The following is a 23,725-nucleotide window of genomic DNA, read 5'->3' as shown; positions in this document are numbered from 1 at the left end:
AGGCATGGATCAAATAGTGAAAAGTTTTCAAAGTAGTTAGTTGCTAAAAAAAAAGTGTAAAACACTATCATTAATGCAATAGACTTAAAACTAATAATCAAGATCTATAAGTGATAAGATGAGACTGCAAATTTTTGGGGTTCAATCTTGTCGAGTCAAGCAAATAAGAGTTTATTATTTATAGTTTCAAGCTCAGTCCAGACTTGATTATATTTTGTTCAGGAACAGGCGAGTCCTTAAAAACTGAGTCGAGCTCAAGTAGTTGCATAAATTTTTAAGGTTGATGATTGTATAATTTTAGTGTGTAAATGTACTATTACACAATATTAAAGTTTATATATGCCATTTGACTAAGTCAAAACATTGTGATGCCACACACACAAAGAGCAGCTATACCCAATCTTATTAGGCAACACTTGGTTCACACTTCTGTGAATTATTTCTGCAATTATACTCTCTGTAGTGAACAGGAAACACACAGAACTTAAGATAAATAACTGTTATGAAGTTATTTTGACTCCGTCAGCTATAACTCGTTTTCGTGAAAACTCAATCTGCAAATTGATAGTATTTTTAAACTATTTGACCCACAAATTTAAATTTGGTTTTACATGCTATTTGATTAGACTGTCTGTGATAATTAGTACAAAATAGAATTAAATATTTAAATTTGTTATATTCTACTAAGCTCAGCAGACCTGAGTGTAGTTATCTTGTAAGACAGAGTGAGAGATAGCCAGGAACACATAATAACTATCGATATACTGTGGAATAAAATTTCCTGAACACCAAGTTTTAATACAAATTTTGATTAAGAACGCTAGTACGACACCCATGAACTTTCGTAGATATTATTGTAATGTGCATTTACTTTCTGAACCAATTGGGTATTTATCAGTCATTAAGTTATTTAATAGTGTATTGTGTATGTTTTGAGTGTTATTGATCAAATGTTATATGAATGTTCTTGTATTAGTGTTGATAAATATACTGATTATAACTATTTATCTATGGGTTAAAAGTTTGTTGAATACAAATAGCTAACCAAATTACATTACCTTGGTCTATTTCATAAAGTTCCAATAGAGTCAGTCAAAGATAAATAACTGTATTTATTACCTAATACTTGCTCTAGAGCTAGTCTAAATCAGAAACAGCTTATCATTCATTAAGATCCAGGTCATTGAGATGTGTATATCTGGCTGAAGTGAGATAACGTACAAATGTTCGACATTGTAGAGTATTGATTACAAATTTTGAGTCGATGTGCGTGAAAAGTGAGAACAAATTGAAGCAAATTTCAAGAAGACTCGCCAATATTTGGAAAACTGACAGACGCTTACCAAGGATGCTTGATGTAGCTTCAAATGCAAATATCTAGCAGTAATCTAGATGAGTATGGTTGTATATGTTAATGATGATGCTAACAGCTGTGACGATGTAATTAAAATAGGTATGAAACTGTTGATAAAGCTGAAGAGTAAGTACAGCAATTTACATAATATTAACAGTTATTAGTTAAAGGCTCCGCCTACCGGTCACACAGACGGTGCGCAGAGCTTCAGGAAAAACAACGCGATTTCAAAACTACTCAAGATATCCAAGTGGGTTATGTTTACGAAAAGCATTTAAGAGTTCGCTGAGGCCCGAAAAGTACTTTTAATTTTGGATCATGTTTTTAAACTGTATTTCTAAAAGAGTTAAAATGGCTAAAACGCATGTTTTCAGAGTAATTTTTAGGCGTAAAACAACCGGTACAGATTTTTGAAAGCACTTAAGGGACTTGCATTACACCTTGATCTTCATTTATCGGCCATATAATGTTGCGGTCACCGCTAAAATTTCACAGTTATCCTGTGACGACGAGAAGACTACGCGTCAGTTCAGAGCCTTGCGCTTAGAGGCGACACAGTGCTAGAAGCACCGGCAAGCGTCGCACTTTTCATCCCGCCTCACTAACACACATACACCCCTGACGAGGCGGGCCCCTTAAAGAAGGTGGGAGGAGCAAAAAAATTGACCACACGTGTGCGCGTAATGGAAACTGGGGCACGGAGAGCCACGTTTACCTGGCCTTCTCCTTCACCCTGGAAATGGGTGTCCGATTGAGGGGTGGCGATGGGGGGAGAGGAGCGAGCGACTCCCCCCAGTCCTCGCTCTCCCGGCGACCGCCCTCCGAGGCCGTGCGGTACTCCTCGTCAGATGAGAACAGGATGGAGCGAGGGGTGGTGACGGGGGTGCTGGGAACTATCGAGGGCTCCCTCTCCACGCACACAGACCTGCCACCACCACGACAACGCATTCCCACAACTGGCATCTCATCCCAGCAACAAGTCACAAGGCACAAGTCACACTTCGCAACAGACATCAAGCAGTTTAAAAAGCCCTTGCTTCACTTAACACTGGAATGGAGGGAGGTTGACATGATGAAATATTGGTCTTGCATTCTAGATGACAAGGGTTCAAATTCCAATCCTGCCGGCCTGATTTTGTCTTTCCATGGATTCCCATTATCACTTCAAGCAAATGCTGGGAAGATTTAACACATAAAATTTATGCAGTAAAATAATTTTTTTTAATTTCATAATTACTTAATTAATCATGTTGAACATTACAGAATTTAACAGAACTGCAACAAAGAAACCAGTTTTAAAACTGAAGTTAAGTTTAAGGATTGGCAATGGTTTGTAGGAAAATGCTGATTTTTTTATGCAACAAAACTACGATTTTCTCTTATAAAATGTGTAAATAAATATTGATGCCCCACTTTCTACATACATACAAGATTTGTCTAACATATAAGAAATAAATGGATAAACTCTACTCAATGCCATCTTTCGAAAATATTGAAAAAATTATAATTTTACGATTTTGCTAACAAAAATGTATGTCAATAGGCGGCCTATCCAAGACAAAAAAAAAACTATTTTTCATTGGTTCGATAATTTATTTTATCCTTATTTATCTTTTTACTTTCATGACTTTTTCCATATAATTTCATTTCAGAAATTAAATAATGACAAACACGGTACATGAATGGAATAAAGTTCGACATTAAAAACCATATGGATGACTCACTGCATTGATATATTATCCAATTCCCTCTCCAGTTTCTCCCCGACAGTAAGGGAAGAGTCGGTCGGAGATGGGTTCTGCAGGCCTGCCGCCCGTCGAAGAGCCAACATCCAGTTGCCTCTGATCCCAGAGGTCACAGCCGACAGCACATGTCGTTTGTCATCCCACGTCTGGAATGAACACATCCCATTAAGTTTGAACTGAAAAATAAAGGTTTGAATACGCTTAGTACATAATATTGGACTGGTGGTTAGCGATAAAGTAAAGTTCAGACCAGAAGTTTTGTGAGCTGTCAGCGCAGGGGTGAAGAGCATGTAAGCGAGATGATATGGGAAGTAGGGAAAAGAAATGTGTATCAGTGGGGAGCGCCACTCTCCGTTCTTGTACTGTACCGTTTCAAAAGATGTCGATCGTTGGTGCATTATGGCAATGGAACAGAGTGCAAACATATAAAAAAAAAAATATTCACAGTAAATAATGGAGTGTAATCAGCAAAGATGTAGAATAAATAATTTAATGAAGTGAACTAAACATGTTAGTAAAGTAAAAAATTATTCCAAAAATAGCTTTCTTTCAGATGATTAACATAAATGCCTAGTAGAAACTTATGAAGAAAATTAATTTGACTTATTTTGGATCTAGTACCTCTATGCCTAGTACTCATCAGGCCATTAGAATTTAAAAATTGGCAATAGTGACACTCTTAAAATTAATTGTGTAAATGTGCACAAAAGAAGCTGATGCATTCTTTCATAAATTCAAATTGTAAAAATGAGTTTAAGACAGTACTAGTGTATTTGCTGGTTTAAAACAATGAGTTCCAATGAAATAAGCAACACTGGATTTGAGACCAAATATTTACATGGAGCAAGCATGAAGAACTACAATGAAAAACATTATGAAAATGTGACAAAAATTATGATAACAGAGGGTAGATGCATGCCAGGATTAGTGGGAACTTACTGAAAATAATGCACTAAAAAATTAAGAATACCATATTTTTTTTTACAGGTATATGCAGCACCATCAATGTGGTGGTAAATGTTTTTAGAACAGTTAATTTGTAAACGAACCATCCAAATCTGCCGTATATTGTTTCAACAACCATTTGGTTACAGCAGTCTTATTTTAAGCAACTAGTGTTCATTACTATTGGGCCCAGCTTACAAGACTTCTTGTCTGCACTAAACATTAATTCCTCTTCTCTCAAAGAGATTATGTAAGTATTTCTTATATTACACTTATATTTACATAGCATTCTTTTACTTTGCTTGCCCTGGGTCAACACAGTATGGGCAAGTATGTATACTAACCTGAGATCTCTTACAAGTTACACAAATATAAATTTTTCACTTTGTATTTAAAATGGTAACTGAAAGCTAAATAAATTAATTTTAAAAAATCAAAAACTAGGTTAGGTTTATTTTACTCTCATTTTAAACTATCAAAATGTTTACATAAATCCTTAGAGCTTTAGTTAATGCTCAATAATATTTGTTTTCAATTCTCAACAAAAATAAAGCTAACCATCTATTCACTCCAACCATTTAATGCAAGATATTTATAAGAGAAAAAAAACCTGAATGGTTTTAATAAAATATTTTCACGTTCCTGAATTTTTCGGCATAGCATCATTAAATTTCTGTCTTTCTCGGCACAGGCTCTGTGTTGGTTGCCACAGTTGCAAAGTGGCACAGCTCAGTAACTGGAGCATATGGCAGGCCCGGGTAGTGGTTGTGCTGGCGTTGCATATACCGATGTGTGGCGTGAGCCCGGTCTCGCACCTGGCGCTGCCTCGTGCTGACGTTTCTGGGTCGCTCTGTAGCGAAACTTAGGGCAATGTCCCTCACGGCATGAGCGACGTGGTGTCCACTCAGCTAGCTTGTATCCTAATAGCGAAATTTGGGGTCAGCTGGACCAACACCTTCTGGAAAGTAGGAGGGGTGGCAGAGGGTTTTTAAGGAGGAGTTAGCTTGGGGCTCCTGTCCATCCTGGTAACAAGTCTTTGTGCTAACAAGTCAGGGATGTAACTGTTAGGCTCACTACTAGGGGCGGAAATGAGTTCAAGTTTCATAATGTAAAGTTTTACACTGATTCGGCGGGTATTGGCCACCCAGGTATCTATTTCGTTTAAGTTCACTGTGATAAGTGTTGAGATGTGAAATGGCCAATCTAATCTACTATGAGAACAGGGGCTGGACATACCAGAACATATGAGGAGTTCCAGTTCATGTAAGTTAAAATTTTTATCCATGATATCCAAGACTCAGTCGATAGTAACTTCATAATTAAGTATTAGTCTCTACGCAAATAGTTTAGCCATGTCTAATTTACAAACGTTCTGGTACTCCCTTAATCACAACTGGTCCCGTTATTGATAAAGTAATAGATGTTGACATCTGAAACTAGAATGTATAAGACTGTTTGTTTTATGAAGCATTATCTGTATTATGATATGTGTTTAATTTTATAAAATTACTTTTTTAAATTATTTGGATAAATTTTTTTTTAAAACCTTTACGAGTTGTAAATAGTCATACCTCTAGAACTCCCCGAACAGGGAGGAAACTATGAGGTTTCCTCAGAAATAATAGTAGTAATGTTGTAAATCCTATCGCAGCTATCTTAATAATTTAATTCTTTTGTTTATGAGTTACGACATTTTATTCCAAAGAAATTAACCATCTGCTCTTATGTAACAGGTTGTGGTTTTATAGTTTGATTCTAAACAATCCCCATGCAATTTTAATTTGAAGGTATGGTACATTTGATGAAGCACTCTGTTACAATATTAATGCAGGGTGATTTACCACAGCTTGAAAACCATAGTTCCGGGCAACCTGGACTTCAACGACACTTTTCACCCCACTGAGGTCAATAACTCCATCCATGATTCCTTTATCTTCTGCCGTCGGATCTCGATAGTACATGAGTGCAGATCCTCGCAACACAAACCAGTGTTTGTTCCATTCCTGAAATTTAGTGAAAATATTTTTGTACACACACACAAAATTTTTTTATTAGAATTAAAAAGTGAAAAGAAATAGTACTTGCTTAGTTACAAACTAATTTCACATGAAAGTGCAATCATTCAAAGAGAACACTACATCTTCAATGTCGGAAGTAGTTACTACAAACACAGTGACCTGAAGTTCTAAATATAAGCAACTTGGTTACCTTGTCAACCCCTTGCTTCATTAACCACCCTTTCTTAATGTTGAGCAGGTCCTCAGCTGGTAGATCCACCCTGAGCTCAGAGTTGGGGGAGTACCGATGACTAGATATGTCCAAACCACAACCATCTGGATCTCCCCGTACCTTTGAAGAAAAAAAATTTATTAATGTCCTAAACACATACAAAAAATTCAACATCCTACATAACAACTAAAGTAAACACAACACAATAAAATAATACTATGCACAGTGTTTAATGATTTAAATTTAAAAGCCTGTTCTTTACTTTCCTGTATTCATCAGACTAGTGTTCTAAAAATAAATGTTTTCTTAATGAATTATATGAATCTGCTAAAATAAAACCAGGACAAAAAAATTAACAAAATGTGGCGTTACTTACGGTCTTATACTTTAATCTGTGCCTTTAAAATTCAAACAAATCATGTTGCCACAGAAAATGTTTAAACTGATAAAGATTAGGATTTTGAACTGAAAGAGAGTTCTCTAAACACACGTTTAACACCGGAAGAACGCAACCCACTCACCAGCTTGTCGGTACACCCATCAGTGTGATCCACCTCCCTGATGACTGGGCTACCCGACCGAGTGTACACTTTCTTCTGTTCCTCTTCGCTGTACTCTCCATCCCTCGTGGGCTTCACCCTGTCGGAAACACTCGAGTGGTACACCGTGATGTGCGACTGGTTGTTGCGGCGGTAACGCGGGCGTGTTATCGAGTCTGCAATGTCTTTCAGCTTCTCATCGCGCTTGCTCTCATTTTCATAGTCATCAAACAAAATCCTTCTCGATACATCGTTCTTATCTGAAACAAGAATGAAGCAGTCAAGTATTAACTACCACTTTAGAATTTAATTTATTAAAATAACTTTAATCCTTTAAATTATAATTGCAGGAGGCTTTAATTCATACAAGAGAGTTGTTATAATTTTTTTTTATTGCAACACCTAACACAAGGACTCTTCGTTCATCCCAATACTCAAATTTATGAAACAAAGTCCATACCCAAACAGTTCTAAACCTACTATAATCTTGAAGACACCCTCAACTTAAGCAGCTTAGTATAAAAGTCTTAACATCAAACCCTAACAATACATTACCGCCTCCCATTTGGCTAACAAGACATTCACTAAAGTTATTTAACATAATGAAAGTTTAGAAAAATGTTAATATTTTTATATAATAATTGGTTTTTCCTTAATATGTATATTTTAAATCTAAATCACAAACCAAAAAAGGTTTGCCTAGCTTTGCTGTAAGCAGATTCTAGCATTAATTTATATTGCCTTAGCAAACAAAGCTGTAAAACTATAAAACATGAAAATGCTTTGGTAAGTGGACAGACCTTGTGTTTCAGTAGCCGTGCTGGTGTCCTTCCAGGTGGGCAGCATGCCAGAGAAGTCCTCGGAGTAGCTGCGTGCCGACTTCACGCCCCTCTTCTCCCTGTTCAGCACCCGCCTCGTGCGGATCTTCTCTTCCGTCTGGACTTTGTCTCGAGTGGGCGGGGATGCAGACGATGCCGGCTGGTCGCGGTACACTGCAGTCCCCACAGTGACTTACCACTACAGCATTCTTATTTGCAATTTCGCAAAATTGCTTAAATACACACACGTACCCAAAATTGCCTAGAGGTAATGTGAGTCACGTATTTAATTTCCTACAGTCCGTGTGAAGAATTATTAAACAAATATAAATTATTAGGTATATACTGCGACAGATATTTTCAACAGATATTCAACTATCATGGGTTTAAAATGCATGCAAGTCTTCATAATTATCATCACATGTACGACCTTTTACACTCAATTAGAAAGTTCACTAAGAGAATATCTTTTGAAAACATTTGTGGCAGAACAACAAATGTAAGGCAGGTATTGAGATGGAATTTTAGAAATAATTCTTAAATATGTTGTGAATAAGAAAATAGACTTTTGTTTGGTTATTATTTATTTAATGTCATCTTTGGTATTTTTAATGTGTGCGCTCCACTAGTATTTTGTCGACACTTGTTTTATATTTTTCCTTTGCATGAGAGTGCACATTAAATGTTGTGAAATAGTTTTTTTTTTTTTTTATGTGTAACATCTTAGCTCTTGTTACACAGCATTTGGGAGAAGTAATTTCATGAATGGAATTGAAGTTGCATGGAACGGAAATGTGCAACTACAATGCTGCCATCTGTGGTGTATGGTGCAAAAACCAAAGTTTACAAAGCCAAAAGGAAACTTTATAGTATTGCCTGTTTAATTTTAACAAGATAGGCAGCATTTAAATAAAATCCTTTGTCGAAAATCAGGTACAAAGCCTGGGTTAAGTACTTTTTCAGGTCTTTTTTTTATGCTGTTATCAGAGCCGTTATCGGAGCCGTTTTCGTCTGCTAATAAAATGATTCAATAGTCGGCGTGGCTGCTCCGACAACGAATTCTAGCGACGGGTGCAGAAACAACGTGTGATTCATCAAAAAATGTATTTCAAAACACAATTTGAGTATATATTTATCACGCTTGGCATTATTTTAAAGAATTCTACACTAAATTTCGTGTCTGCGTTTATTCATACCCCCCACGTCATTCTGTGGGCCCCGTTTTCTAGAAGTCATGATGCCCCCCTCCCCCCCTTTTTTTTCTAACAGAGATAAAAAAAAAGGTTTTTTTTCCTTTATGCATATTGTTTTAGTTACATTTTTTTTTAACCTTCTCACAATTATTTTTAAAACACATTAAAACTAGTTTTAAGTCAGTGTTTTGATTGTCAACATAAATTGATTTTGAATAATGGCAAATAAATGAGTGTCAACATGGTGTCACGTCAATTGGTGGTGGTTTTGTTACTCACAGTTGTAGATTCAGACACCTTCTGTATGCACAGCATATTCTGAATAATATTACTCTGGTGTAATATTTCATCGGTAACTAAATTTAGGCCTTGCTGTTTAATTGTTTTCTATGATTTATTTTAAATTGTCTACTTTTTTGTTTTAAGTTTTTTTTCTTTCCTTCGCGGGGCCCCCCTAGACCCATGGGCCCCGTTGCCATAGCAACGGTAGCACCGGCCATGTGGGGGCCCTGGGTTTGTTACAAGAGTATTTACAAGATGAGAACACATGAGCTTGCTCGTCACAGATGTATGGCAGGAAGACGGCGCGGTACCTGCGGAGGTGTCGACGGCGGGGGCCGCCGGCTCGGGCCTGGCCTCCTGCGGGGGGGAGGGCGGCACGTCCCGGGTGGGGAAGGCGTCCGCCTCGACGGGCAGCCAGGGCTGGGTGGGCGGCTGGCGGAGCGCCGCGGGGTCCGTGTGGCAGCTGTTGAACCTCGGGCGGGAGTCGCTGGGCGTGCACGCTGCGACCAGAGTCCACTTCGCTTAGTCACTTTCCACCTCGCCATCAGGGCCATACCTTTGAATATATATACTGTATAGAAATCGCCAGCCCAGGTTAAAATTTCTAATACGGTAGGAGGTAGTTGGTTAATTCACCGCCGCAATCGCCACCATCTCCAGGGCATCGACTTGTGGTGGTCCCTACCGGAGAAGTGTCGAACTCTTCAAACACCCCTTCGCGCTCCCGCTGAACGACCTTGAACTGCAGTGAATGAAGGATGGGGGGTGCGGGGAATGACAGCGGGCGACAGTGCTGCGCTCTAACGTGTAAATAACAACTAAGACGATACAGGGCGTTACGGCAGCGCACTGCAGCGGTGAAGTTCCCAAGCTGCTCATCATACGCTCCTGAAAAACGTAGAGTAAATCCTATCCACTCGCGAGTTCTATACAGTATATATATTCAAAGGCCAGACACACCCCCATTACTTACTTTTTCAAACCCCAAAATTCAAAATAAATTTAAATACCTACTTCATTTTACCACGGCCATAAATGTAAAAGTGATACGCGGGTATCGCATAACTTATAAGTTTTTCAATGGATTTTATTTGTAACAGACTTGTAATAAATTTTTGTTTTATCACGGTAAACACATGCATTAAAACAAAAGGGTGTGGTTACGTATTTCCATGTTTTAGAAGTTATACTGCTACAGAATTAATTTTTTTTAAAATCAACCTTATACATTTTAAAACACATAGGCTACTTCGACACTTATGTTTGTGTATTTAATTTTGCGAGTTAAAAGAGAATGTAAATACTTCCTACAAACAAACAACCTTATCGAGCTGATTCAATGTTCTTTCTTTTAACATGGCGTCGAACAAATGCATCTAATAATTAATTTATTGAGTCCCTTAAGACTGATGAAAGCTGTCCTATTTCTTGTTTTTGGATTATCTTTATTTTAATGCCCGCATTCTAACGTAATTCTTAAGTTACCATTTTTTTTCAGTATAAATGATAAAACGTATTACAGGTCAATATTACTAATTATAAAGATTAACTTTTTAATGCATAAAGGCTGTGTATGTCCTGTGACGTTCAGGAAATCAATATATACGGATGAATCACGCCGATCCGCCATCTTTTCGAGATTTCTGCTCCTAAAGAATTATAATTCGTTCGCAAGGAGTTCCATTCGTGCATCCACGCTAGCAGCTGAAAGATAAATTACACTCCCAACAACGTTCCATAAAACAAGTATAACTTCCAAAATATTTCTAAAGTTATACCCCCCCCCCCCTCCTTTTTCCCGCTAGTGCCTGTGCCCCGGGGATTGGAGATTGGAGATTTGCCACAACTCCCCTGGCCGTTCTCAACAGCCCTGCTCGCCCTCGCCATACTCCCACATTCAAAACATGCTGAAACGGTGCTGACTACGCCTGATAGTTAAAAAGCATGTTAGAGTTTACGTAAAACAGTCGCATCCATAAAATACGGTCCTTTAAAACTGTTTCCACAATGAAAACAGTACACTTCTCGCAATCTTTAATGTCTCGCAAACACAGCGCGGACCATCAACAGGATAAAAAGCTGTTTCACAGGGTCTCCGTGGAGCAACGCATGAATTGCACACACCGAATGTGCACTGGGGCCAGCTTCACTGACACCTATAAGAGAAGATGAAGCTGAAGAGGTAAGGAAAATAAATGGAGTTGTAATGGCGTCTAAACAAACCCCAATTTTAATATCACTTTCATTATTTAAGGTAAAGATAAACTTTTATTTTAACCATTATCATTAATACAGTAGAAGAATTTTTTTTTTAGGTAGTATGGTATTAGTATAAAATAATCTAAGTTAGACATGATACTGAATAAAACCCCAGAAAGAAGGCCAAACAATTCATAGTTTAACTAAGATAACAGCACGGTGCGGTTGGGGCATGCTAGGCAACATGATACCACTATGATAAACCCGTTGCCTTTCGCAGTATGGAGGAGAAGGGAGCACAAAACAACCAGGAAGGGAATTTTTCACAGGCGAAAAAATCCCAGGCCCTACCGGGATCCTTGGCTTACAAGCTAGAAGTCCTAACCACCGACAATATATGTGAAATAAATTATAAAAGGTCGGTCTACATGTCTGCCCACAGCGGGCATGTTTAAAAAATGCAAAGTTAAATATTTTCATGAATTCGCCATGACACCAAATGAAGCTGGTGTAGTCTGAAAGACTGATGTATCACGGTGCAAATGATAATTAAGCACTTTATTGATTCACGTGACCTATGACGTCAGATGTTGATGGTACAGTCGCGTGGAGCGGATCTGTCTCATCTAGAGCTGGCGAAGGGCTGCTCTGACGCCATGAACCATATTCGCCAATCGGACACATAATATACAGACTGGGTATAGACTGTAAAATCACGCGATATAAACATTATTTATTTTTAAAATATTTTTTTAATCGTAGGCTTTTATCATTACGTGTCGGGCGCGGGGTTTTTGAAAGTGCACGTACCTCTAATGGCGGGCGACTGCTGCAGGATGCTCGTGGTCTGGCCGCCAGGGAACGTAGCGTTGCGCTTGTGGCGGCCCTGCAAGCAAGCACATTGCGCGCGTCACCGCACGGCGCGCTGCCGGTCCGTGGGATGATGCGCCGCGTGGGGGACTTCTGTCCCGCGCCGCCACTCCCCGCCCCCTTCCCCCTTCCCAACCCAAACAATCCGACCCTCCCTCGAAGGTAATTACTGCAGTCTGGTCGCCGCAGCTGTCTAGCACCCACACACACGCTGCAAAAAAGATTTTACAACTAAAACAACGTCTCACATCAAGGGCCCCCGTCTAGAGGAGGGTGTATGTGTGTTGGTGAGGCGGGGATGATAAGCGCGACGCTCGCTGGTATTTCTAACGCGGTTTCGCCTCTAAGCGCTGGGCTCTGAACTGGCGCGCAGTCTTCTCGTCGTCCACAGGACAACTGCGAAATTTGAGCGGTGACTGTTTCATTTCATTATATGGAGGAGAAATGAAGGTAAAGGTGTAATGCAAGTCCCTTAAGTGCTTTTAAGAATCTGTACCGGTTTTTTACGCCTAAACATTACTCTTAAAACGCGACTTTTAGCCATTTTAACTCTTCCAGAAATACAGTTTAAAATCTTAAACCGAAATCAAAAGTACTTTTCGGGCCTCAGCAAAATTCTTAAATGTTTTTTTCGTTAACAGATACCGCTCGGATATGAGTAGTTTTCTAATCGCGTTGTTTTTCCTGAAGCTCTGCGCACCGTATGTGTGCCCAGGTAGGCGGGGCCCTTAATACCTATTAATTAGCAATCTATTTTTTTAATAAGTTTCACAAAATACCAAGCAACAAGGTTAATAATACAAAAGCCTAATGTGGCTATCAACTATCTATACCACTCCTAGGGGGGAAGTCATGTATTTCGCCGACGCCTAAATATTCGTCCGTACTCAATTCGTAATTAACGTTTATTGTTCTAAAGATACATACTAAATTACAATTCAAAAAATAAATAGCGGAAATACTTTGAACTACGGAAGCACCGAGTCGGCTCGTAAGGAGGTGCCGAAGTTCACCGGCCCCACACGACACCGCACCGGTGGTAACTGGTTCCTGAAAGGCGACGCTAAAGTAAACAGTCGCAAGCTATCCCAGAACGCCACTGCGAATACGACCTACTTTTTTAAATTAGTTTCGCGCGAGGCACGAAGAAGGGACGTGTGCGCGCGGACTACGAGTGGCCGACGAAGGCTACACGCAGCTTGGCCGCAAGTCGCGACGGCCGAAAAGACGGGCCTCAGCTCAAAAATAATACACCTGATTGCACACGACTGTCTTACCGTCTAGTCATGCGTGATACGTGCAAGTAGTTCCCAGTGGCGGATCCAGGATTTTGGTTTGGGAGGGGCTTGACCCAGCTGAGGCTAGGCTTTATCAAGGCAAACACTAAAACAATAGTGGACCCAGATGCTTTTGGAGGGGGCTTGAGCCCCTTAGCCCCCCCCCCCCCTCTGGATCCGCTACTGGTAGTTCCCCAAGTGTGTGGTGTGTGCAGTCATTTGGAAAAAAGGTTTCCTTCATCCATCCCCAAACGCATTAAGTTGTTCGTTGTAAGGCATTTCCATTTTGCAGATATTAGAAATAGAAAAAAATATTTATGACGTATATTGCTCAGAATGATTTGAGAGGCCTTGCGAGTATTTATGACCCCTTTATGGATAATCCTGTGTAATATTAATCTCCAGGGGCGTACATCCCTAGAGGGCAGAGCGAGACCCCGGGACCCGCCTGGTATTGAAACGTGTTTGAAACTCGAGCTATTTTTGCAACGTATAAACGGCCTATCCAGAGAGATGACTTGTGTCGGTGAACCCCGCGAGCATCCCACATACTTGCGCTCCTGTGGCGAGCACGTGTTGACCGCTACAACCAGGCTCCCGGGAGCGGCCGTCCTGCGCTGGACGCAGCGTCGAGCAGACCGTCGGAGCGTCAGGGCCCGGCCTCGCCAAATTCCGCGGAAGCGAATTTCCTGGGAGCGGGATCGCCGAGGGGGGGAGAGGGGGGTAGAGGCGGGAAGCGGGCAATTGGACGAGATGAATCTGCCCCCGCGCATGCGCAGCGGCGCGCGGCCTCAATTGCCACTCGCGTTACGCCGACGGCGAGGTCCGCGCGCTCGCAAACTGCGCGCAGGCGCGGCCCACGTCCATTAGGCACGCGCGTTCTCGCGTGGGCCGCCCGCTTCCCGACCGAACTGCTCGTCAGCGACCCACCTGAACACTTTCAAATTATTAGCTAAAAAATTTTTAATCAAGAATGCGTTACAACATTAAACTAATTAATAATTTTCGCAGGCTTTCACGGCCATTGTCTGAAGTAGCTTGGCTTCTGAGTTGTAGCAGCGTCCTTGGCGAATAATTCACCAACGTTTCGGTCGACATTGCAGTCGCCATCTTCAGGGAGCAGTTACCTACGCAGGTAACTGCTCCCTGAAGATGGCGACTGCAATGTCGACCGAAACGTCGGTGAATTATTCGCCAAGGACGCTGCTACAACCCAGAAGACAAGCTAATTTAAACTAATCGTTTCAAAGCCATCCAACCGACAGCAGTATATTTAATTATTTTCCGTGCTAGTCCTGCAAAACTCTCGAAATTAACAGTTGTAGTTCACAGCTGGAATGTATTTTAGAGTTTAAAAAAATTAAAGCGATCGTTAATCTCACATGCAGATATTATTATTATTATTATTATAACGAAACGCTACTTGTCTCGGTGGTTTAGCGATCAACTTATCACATAATTATATACACACACACACAAAATGCACCTAAAATACACGCAAAACTTTGAGTACATATGCAGGATATGTATATGAAGCAGAAAGGTTGAACTTTGGTTGTTGACGTGTGTATCTACAAGGAAATACTCTAGGTCCCTGTATCAGCACAATACGCTACTGCCCACACGTACGGCGTGTTGTGTAACGTGTACCGCTTGCTGCTGGTGAAGCCGCGTGTTGCAGACGAGTGTTGGGCTTCGCTCCCGCGGCACGTAACCACGAACCAGTTACCGCCGCACAGAGTCGGAGGTACTGAACTCGTAATGACCGTTCAAGCAAGCACGTGGCGTGGAGTAAACTGCAGAACTACTTTCCAGTGGCTGTTGCGTCAGCCAGGAAGCAAGTCTACAATGAATAGCAACTAGGGTTTGCAACAGCTTTCCAGACGCCACTGCCACGTGTACTATATCACTAAAATGACATTCCCAATTACAAATGTGCAAAAACCCACAAACAAAATTCCCAGACTCATACAGATCTTTTTAAAAAAAATTAACTGCCAAAAATAATGTACTATTTCCAAATAAAACATGTTATGAACAAAAGTTCTCACAAGAACAAAAAAAAATATGCTGGAAACTGCATATTCATAAAGTGGTGTTAATTACATCTAACTCTTTAAGTTCAGCATCACAGACTTAGTTCAACCTCGCGTGCCAAAATTCACAACTCTGCTCAAAAAATACTTCGCATACCAGCATTGCAACAAAAATGTTGACTCCGAAATACAATATGCATAGGACAGTCAATGGATTAGCTATTCAAGATTAGCCTTTGTCGTTTAAATTGTTTGAAGTTAACATATAGTTCACTGACGATTCCCCGATTCTTTTTTTTATTACCAGAGATTCAAAACTCTGTCAAAAATTCCAGGTTTCCCATCTTTGATGGACACGCTGATAACGGCTAGGTACTAAAAGAAAATAACGTTAAAGTGTGAAAGTCTAGCAAACAGAATACTACGTGATTCTAAAAAAAAAAAAAGCCGTTTTAGATACCTAAAGCCGCCTCCATGCGCGTAGATAATGTTCCAACAAACGTATCAGTTGACCATCAAACTTCAAGTTCGTAATGTATAATTTTAGTTGAAGCATTTCAATTATTTTTTACTTTCGTGTCATAATTTGCCGTTGGATTGTATTTAAACAGTAGTGTTTACGTGTGACAGGAGCAATATGATTAAATTATTATAATAATTGTATTCAAAAAGTAGTGTTTACTTTAAGCTGTGTGGCAGGGGCAATATTATCATAATAAATGAAATGAAGTGATTTTGAAGTGAACTGTAAATAAATCGAAAGAAACCAATCGTAATGAAATAAACCGATTTTAATTGAAACAAATTTGAAACCAACGAGGAACGACATTATAATAAATGAAATGAAGTGATTTTGGAGTGAACTGGAAGTGAATCGCAAGAAAGCAATCGTGATGAAATAAACGGATCTGAACTGAGAGGTAACTGTGAACCGGACGAGGGAGCGGCGGTGTAGGTGTGCGGGTGAGTGGGTGCGCGCTCGCCTTGCTCCTGGGGAAGACGGACAGCACGTCGGCCCACCAGCGGCACTCCTCGCGGCACGTGCCCTTCACGAAGTGCACGCGGTCGGGCGCCGTGACGGCCAGGCTGAAGGCGTTGCCCGTCACCTCCTCGGCGTCCGTCACCTCCAGCACCTTGTTCATGTCGATGCTGGCCTGCGGCACCGTGTCGGGCTGCAACAAGCGGGCGGCGCGCTCCTTCACCTTCACCGTCGCTGTTATCTCACACAGGGGCGCGACAACGGGGGGGGGGGGGGGGGGCAAGGGTATTTTGCCCCCCAATCTCCGAAACCTTGAAGTGGGGGCAAATGGGGGGCAAAGAAAATGCTGTGTAATCAATTTTTATATAATAAAACTGCTTAATTAGCACCATTTTCCACCTTGAAATACAACTTTTCCCGGGGGAGGACCCCCGGACCCCCCCCCCCCCCCGCTTCAATAGGGAGGATAGATGATTCTTTATAAAAAGGTATATGGCCCCCCCCCCCCCTTTTTTTGGAAATTTAGTTGTTGCGCCCCTGATCTCGCACCATCAACATCTATAAACAAACTATTACTATTTGTCAATTGTTTTTAAGACCACCAAATAGGGGAAAGCCTACAACTCAAAGTAGTTTCGGTTCCCTACAAGAATTTCCGAAGATTTCCGAAGTTTTGCGTTTTGGTATTAACGCCACTTCAGCCGCTAAATCAGAAGTTTCCAATGAAAACAAGCATGTTGTGACTGACCTGACCTAACCTAACCTAGCCTAGCCTAGCCTAACCTAACCTAACCTAACCCAACCCAACCCTTCGATTTTTTTAATTTCAATTTTTGAGAGAAATCCGAAGTTGCACGAACGTGGTAGGGAACCGAAACTACGTGAGTTGTAGGCTTCCCCACCAAATAGTCTCTCATACATTCTAAAAGAAAAAAATATCCATTCTAAACACACATTATTTCACTTGAGAAACTACTTGGGGCAGTCGGTCTAATAATGCATCCCATTAATTATGTGATATGGTCAAACAGAGCCAAAAATATATATATATTAAATTATATAAAAGCATTGTATAATATAAACGTTTGTAACCAAGATGGCGTCTTCCAGTTACGTTTCCTTAGAAAATTGGAATACTATGATGCTCTTGATAAAAAAAAAAAAAAACAAGAAAATGTGTTTACGAAATTCTCATTTAAAATGTCCATGAGCTAAATTAATTTTTTATGTATATTTAAAAATACATATCACTACATGTCTGTGAATGAAAGTTTGTACTCTCTGTGTGTATCTGGCAACAGAGCTCACCGAAACATGAGACAGCGCAAATAGCATATATAGGGCATTGGAGAGTAAATGCCAGGGTTAACACACACAAAAAAAAAACAGTTTTTTTTTACCAAACAACCTGTTTTTTTTAACCAGAATTTTTTACTGCGTTAGTTATTTTGGTTCTCGGCATGTTCAAATGGAAGCCATACAACATCCCGCTTTCTGCCACTCATATTGAACCAGCAAAGTTATAACATCAAAGAACTGAAGTCCAGAAAATACGCACATCTGACTGGGACTTGACCACAGAAAAGATTTTTCCTCGCAGGAGGAGGATTCTCCATAGAATGGGTGTTTCTCATAGATTGGGTATTCACAGTAGTCAGGGATTTCTCACATTATAGGAATTAACTATTTTAATAGTTTTAATTTTAGAAGAGTATTAAGCTGAGTAAGATTTACAACTTATTCATATAATTTAAATAATAAGATCTTAATTATTAGTATATTGTTTTTTTCTGCAAATAAAATCAACATTACCAAATTGTTATTAGAGCATAATTAGACCTTTCATTTTAAAAAAAAATTTAACAATCTATTTAGAAATAAATCAATTAAAATTGTTTTTATAAAAAAAACTCTTTGTTTAAACCATGGTTTAAACAGCGTTTTAAAACATTGTGGTTTAAATCAGCCAACCCCGGTAGGTAAATGCCCATTAAACACGATTACAAAAATAAATTCATACTGTAAACGTTACTGTATTCATAACTATAAACATGATCTGAGCATACTGCATTACTGTTATGGTTTCCTGTGAATTATTTTAACAATAGACTTGTAAATACTCGTCCTATAAGGGCAAACCCTAGATTAAAACAAATCTCGAAACTCAACCGAGCCCTCTCCTTGGTGGCAGGGCCCCCGAGGATTTTGCCCCCTCTCATCCACGGCCCTAACCAACACCCTCTGGACACTCAAGGTCTGCTCTAAGCGTGTGACGTCGTCAGGAGTGGTCCCTCGCTCCTCTTTACAGCGATGTAGTTACTAACTGCCGTTCCTTTTTGCATTTATATTCTTATCTTTCTGTCTCACTATATACATAACCTATAACATTACAGTAGTTTGTAACTTATAATATAGCAAGCTTAGTAAAGCGATTTTACTTAGCTTTACTTAGCTTAGTGCCGCGCCTAAATAAATATTATCATTATTAACTCCAATGGTTTCACAAAGAAAAATGTTAATTTCAATGATCACTAAACTTCAGGCAGTCCACGAACTGCTATTTATTTATGGAAAGAAAAAAAGAACTTATAAATTTCGTTCATTTCTCTTCAGTACCGACTTGGTGCTCACAGAGTCATCTCATGGGTTGGGGAAAAAAACCACACTTGCCACGTGAATGTGAAGCCAAATCGATCACGGTCACAAAGCCTGTTTTGTGATGGTCAAGAAACACAAACATTTTTTTTCGAAGCTCTGCCACTCGAGTAGCATACCGCTTTGATGGCTTTGTTGTTGCGATTATTTGCACTATACAATCCTCCACTTTCAAAACACCGCAGTTGTATGATGTCCATGTGTTTGTAGGGAGTTGTTTTTTTGTTTCTCGAATTTCAGAAGCATCTGAGACACAATACCATCCCTCGCATCGCAAACCATAAACAAGAAACAGGAAGTAAGAAGCAATTTCGATGTCAGACAAAAGGGGTAAGAGGAGGTAAAATCACCATAAAGATGTTTCTAAAATGGTTGGAAGCAGACCGGCAGGGTCGTAACAGATGAACACGATACGTGCGTGCGGAACCTGTAAAACGATACCGATGAGGTTCGTTGGTGAACTGAAACAACCACGGGACAGCCATGTTCTCAACTGAACATCCAAGGTGGGGGCCATTGCAGTCTAGAGAGCGGGAAATTCAAACACATGTAGACTTACCTCAAACACTAGGGGAAATATTATTTATGCCTTGCAATGCCTAAACTTGGAATAAATAACTCAAATTTGAAATTATAACATAAAACTAAAAATTAAAAAAAAATCCTAAATGGCGGTACTAATCTATTATTTCTCAAGTTAGCCTGGATGATACAAAAACTGAATTCTTTAAATGTACAACCCCAATAAAAAATGTATTTAACTGAACCACCCTGCATTACTGAGCACTACACTCTCCAGGAGAGCGCCATATGACACAAACAGCTCCAATCATTGCGTATTACAGACATGAGCACAGACGACTGCGATAGTTTGGCATAGCCAGATCAAAATTGACGACTGTTATTAACAGGCTTCCGAACTTTATCTCTGAGAAATATTGTAACATTATTAACAAAAATTATCTGATGCATAAAATTCCATAGATTTATTCCACTCAAAACGCGTTGCGTATTAATTAATTAGTCTAATAGTCTAGTCCAAAAAGCATACTTATAATGAAGCAGCAACCTCTACAGACGTCAAAATTGTTCATGTAATGTGCTAATGGTTTCACGCTTTATTATACAGAGTATGGTGCTGAACGCCTAATTTCGTAACATTTCAAAATAACTCCCAAGCAAGTCTTGTGCAAATTTACACTGATATCCTACATTAGACAGCAATTGGAACTTAAGCGTAGAAGCATATGGTAGAAGTATATTTCGCGATTACATGCGCACCGCAAATTGCAGCGTCATCTGGAGAAAACATTGCAAATTATACCGCTGGCTGGCGGAGTCCCACGACCATGTAACGTGGAGCGAAGAGTCTGGGTTGTATTGCGTGTACCGTGATTGGCCCCCAGATGGCAGTGAAGGACAAACAAGCGATCTCGTCTCTGCCGTGACAGTTTACGTCACTTGATGTTGCCTGGTCGTGGAACGCTGGTTTTCACAAGGGGGTGATTCTATGCTGCACTACACAATTTAGGTGTAAAGACTGCACAGAAAACGTTCTGGTAATTTAAGACAGTTGGCAAGTAAGTAATACAACACACGAACCATTTACATTTCTAAGAGGTCTATAGAGTTTAGAAGCAAACATTTTTAAACATTAAATATAAGTGTCCCAAAAATAGTGTTCTGTAAACAAATTTGAAATACGTTTATCTGCAATATATTGTTTTAGACAGTAAATAGAGGGTGATATGAGCTCTCTCTTACTTTCACTTATCTCTCCCTCATGAAGCATTTGTTTTTACATGTGTGTATCACACTTTTGAATTTAAAAAAAATCTTAGAGGGCAAGAACTGTTTATATTTTTAACACACTACACTTGGGATGTATAATCGATTACTTTCGAACAATTAGTCAACATTATTAAAATACTGTACTACTCGAAAAAGAGTAAATAGCAGTGTAGATATTAGCTTACTCAATTGTTGCTTTAATGTTTTTCAAATAGATTTGTGTAAACTCGGATACAAATAATAACGTTATCCGACATTCGCTATTTAAAGTTCTTAGTAATGTAACAACATGCAAGAGTGTATTTAAACAACAATGGGGCCTTAGTTGCGAAGGAGAGAAAACAATCGTGACGATCGAGGCTGAAGCACTTGGTCACCGCTGACTGGTCGTGGAAGCAGACCCGAAGGCCGTACGCTGCCCTGTGTGGGCGAACCTTGGGGAGGGGGGGGGGGTGCCGTCTCACGCGCCGCCGATTGGTTGCCAGGTCAACGCCTGGCCGCGAGTGGGTGAGTCACTCGACGAGGCGAGTCGCGAGCATGGGCACTTGCAAACTTGCACACCTCCCCACCTTACCCGGCAGTTCACGACAAGCAGGTTTTCATCCGGGTATATGAAGCAATTAACCACAATTTTCTTCGTTTTCTAAACGATATCTGATCAACTTCAACATCCAAAGCACAGTCTTGTTCCAATGGTTTTTTTTTTCTTTCTTTTCCGTCATTACAATTATTTGGGTCATATTTCCGAAATTTTAACACATAACCTCCCTTGAATTTGTTATTCTGTCACTACGCACGGCGTAAGAAGTCACGCAAGTTTTCGTAATCATTATAATTTCCGCGAATTTTTACACTTAGTGAATATCTGTTTAATATATGGGTAAAAAAAACAAATGCGAGGGTGATATCGTGTTGAAAATTTCCGAAACTGCCCTTAAATCACAGTAATGACAAGAATATTTAAAAAATTAACATTGCGAGTGAGACCGAGCCTTATGACATAACCTCAAATAGCAGAGTGTTCTTCAAATGCAGCACGGGGGAAACTGAAAGAAGCGTCAGGCATGAACGTGGCTTCGAAAAGTAGTCAGGTAACGCCACGTTGCACTAACCTAGTTATGCGAGTGGGAAATTTTCTGCAAAAGAATAACCACTTATTTATCCGGGTGGATCCCCAAATGTATGTGATATTTGTTTCAGTTTGCATAAATAAGTTTATAAAATTGTGTTCCTGTGATATTTTCAGGGGAATTAGGCCCCGCCATCTCATAATTGTACCACAAAGATGGAAAAAAATCAAATTTCTAACTATTTATCCTAATTTTTGGCATGTAAAGTCATAAATCGTATCTCCCAGACCTTCGATACCTTGCTGGAACCACATATTTACTAACAGGCTCGAGTCTGTAAGCGTCGCACGCAAATAACTTATTTAACGCGGGCGAAACAACTATCGTGATAATCGCACCAGTTCACAAGTATTGAATTCAGAAAGTAGCAAAAGCTAGGTTCTATGTCATATCAAATCAAAAAAATTTAACAAGGAAGCTATACTGCAAGTGGTATCAAAAATCTGTAGTTGCAAGGTGGCGAGGCCTAAGCGGAAAATTTTCTCAAGAATACTTTCCCTCTAGAAAATTGCGTGCTTGTGCTGGCATGGTTTCCCCGTATGGGAGGGCGCTGGCGTGCTTGATGTGTGCCGGTGTACCTTGCTCACAAGGCCTCAAAAGGCACTAAACCGTTATAACTTTAAGGGCCGCTTGCAGAGTCAGGTGAGTCAAGTCCGAGAAAAAACTTGGCAGGTTAATCAAATGGAAGAATACTCCACTTCGTCTCAAGTCACGACTGTGCAAGCCGGCCTAGGAGTCCCTTAGAGTGCAGTGGTCACTAAAATGCGTTTCTTTTTCTATGTGCATTACTTTGCATGTAAAAATTAAATAATTTATACAATTCCATCATTCATTTCTTAAAGAGCAAAAATCCGTATTTGTAGCAAAATGGGTCTATAGCCGGAACCACGCCATTTTTACAACAACAAAAAAAACTGGACCGTTTTTCAACTTTTTTCTTCCAATTTGTTGCTTTTGGGCTTTGGTCGTTTTGGAAAGGAACGATCTAATTCCTATATTTCGTGTGACCGATGTGAGAACAAATATTTCAACTTTCATTAGAGGCAGAAGGATACATGGTGATATATAATCACAAACTTAGCACGACTTCCGGAAGTTTAAGAGGCCGTGTCACAAATTTGCGCTCCTATCTATATCAATGTTATTTTAAAAGGCAGTTTTTCTCAAAGTCTATAAGAGGTAGGGGCCGGAAATTTTGCCTACTGAAAGTATACAATACATTTAACATAACCGCTTTTTTCAAATTTATTTATCATATCATATATTATTTCTGTGATGAAAATAATATTATCAATATTTTGATTTGTCCAGATACATTGAAATTTTGCTTATATTTATAATTATTTAGCAAAAACTGAAAACGCCATTGAAATGTATTGCACATTACCTTCCGATCAGTGTCTTCATGATCATGATGGGTTTATAAACCTGGGTGTAATCAAGTCTTTAACTATTACATGACAACATTTATACTTAATAATTTGGAGATATGCCTTTTCTATCCTCAGCCCCTGAGCTTTTACTATCTGGTCTGGCGACCGACCTGACACTCTTCAACCACCCCAGGGGTCTCCGATTACACATTGTGGCCGGCAGGGCCACATTTTTACTTGTAATTTATTTTTGTTGCTGGTCTCTAGTTTTATCTGGTTTTTTATTTCACGTATTTTTACGCCTTTTTTA

The 23,725-nt window shown here is 39.8% G+C and overlaps 1 protein-coding gene across 4 annotated transcripts in view; it reads right to left on the bottom strand.

Moving 5' to 3' along the window:
• The window catches only part of LOC134532957 (protein outspread), a 236,392-nt gene that overhangs the window by 34,622 nt on the left and 178,045 nt on the right, over positions 1–23,725 (bottom strand). For all 4 annotated transcript variants that reach the window (XM_063370041.1, XM_063370043.1, XM_063370042.1 and 1 more), the window contains exons 4-12: positions 16,471–16,659; positions 12,115–12,190; positions 9,417–9,605; positions 7,613–7,804; positions 6,795–7,072; positions 6,253–6,393; positions 5,886–6,047; positions 3,079–3,245; positions 2,070–2,279 (exon numbers count right to left, since the gene is read on the bottom strand). In XM_063370041.1, coding sequence (XP_063226111.1) covers positions 2,070–2,279; positions 3,079–3,245; positions 5,886–6,047; positions 6,253–6,393; positions 6,795–7,072; positions 7,613–7,804; positions 9,417–9,605; positions 12,115–12,190; positions 16,471–16,659 — 1,604 coding nt within the window. The remainder of the gene's footprint in view (positions 1–2,069; positions 2,280–3,078; positions 3,246–5,885; positions 6,048–6,252; positions 6,394–6,794; positions 7,073–7,612; positions 7,805–9,416; positions 9,606–12,114; positions 12,191–16,470; positions 16,660–23,725) is intronic.

Source organism: Bacillus rossius, chromosome 6, assembly GCF_032445375.1.
Source record: "Bacillus rossius redtenbacheri isolate Brsri chromosome 6, Brsri_v3, whole genome shotgun sequence".
NCBI lineage: Eukaryota > Metazoa > Arthropoda > Insecta > Phasmatodea > Bacillidae > Bacillus > Bacillus rossius.
Note: the sequence above shows the minus strand (reverse complement) of the source record. Positions and strands in the feature narration are given on the sequence as shown.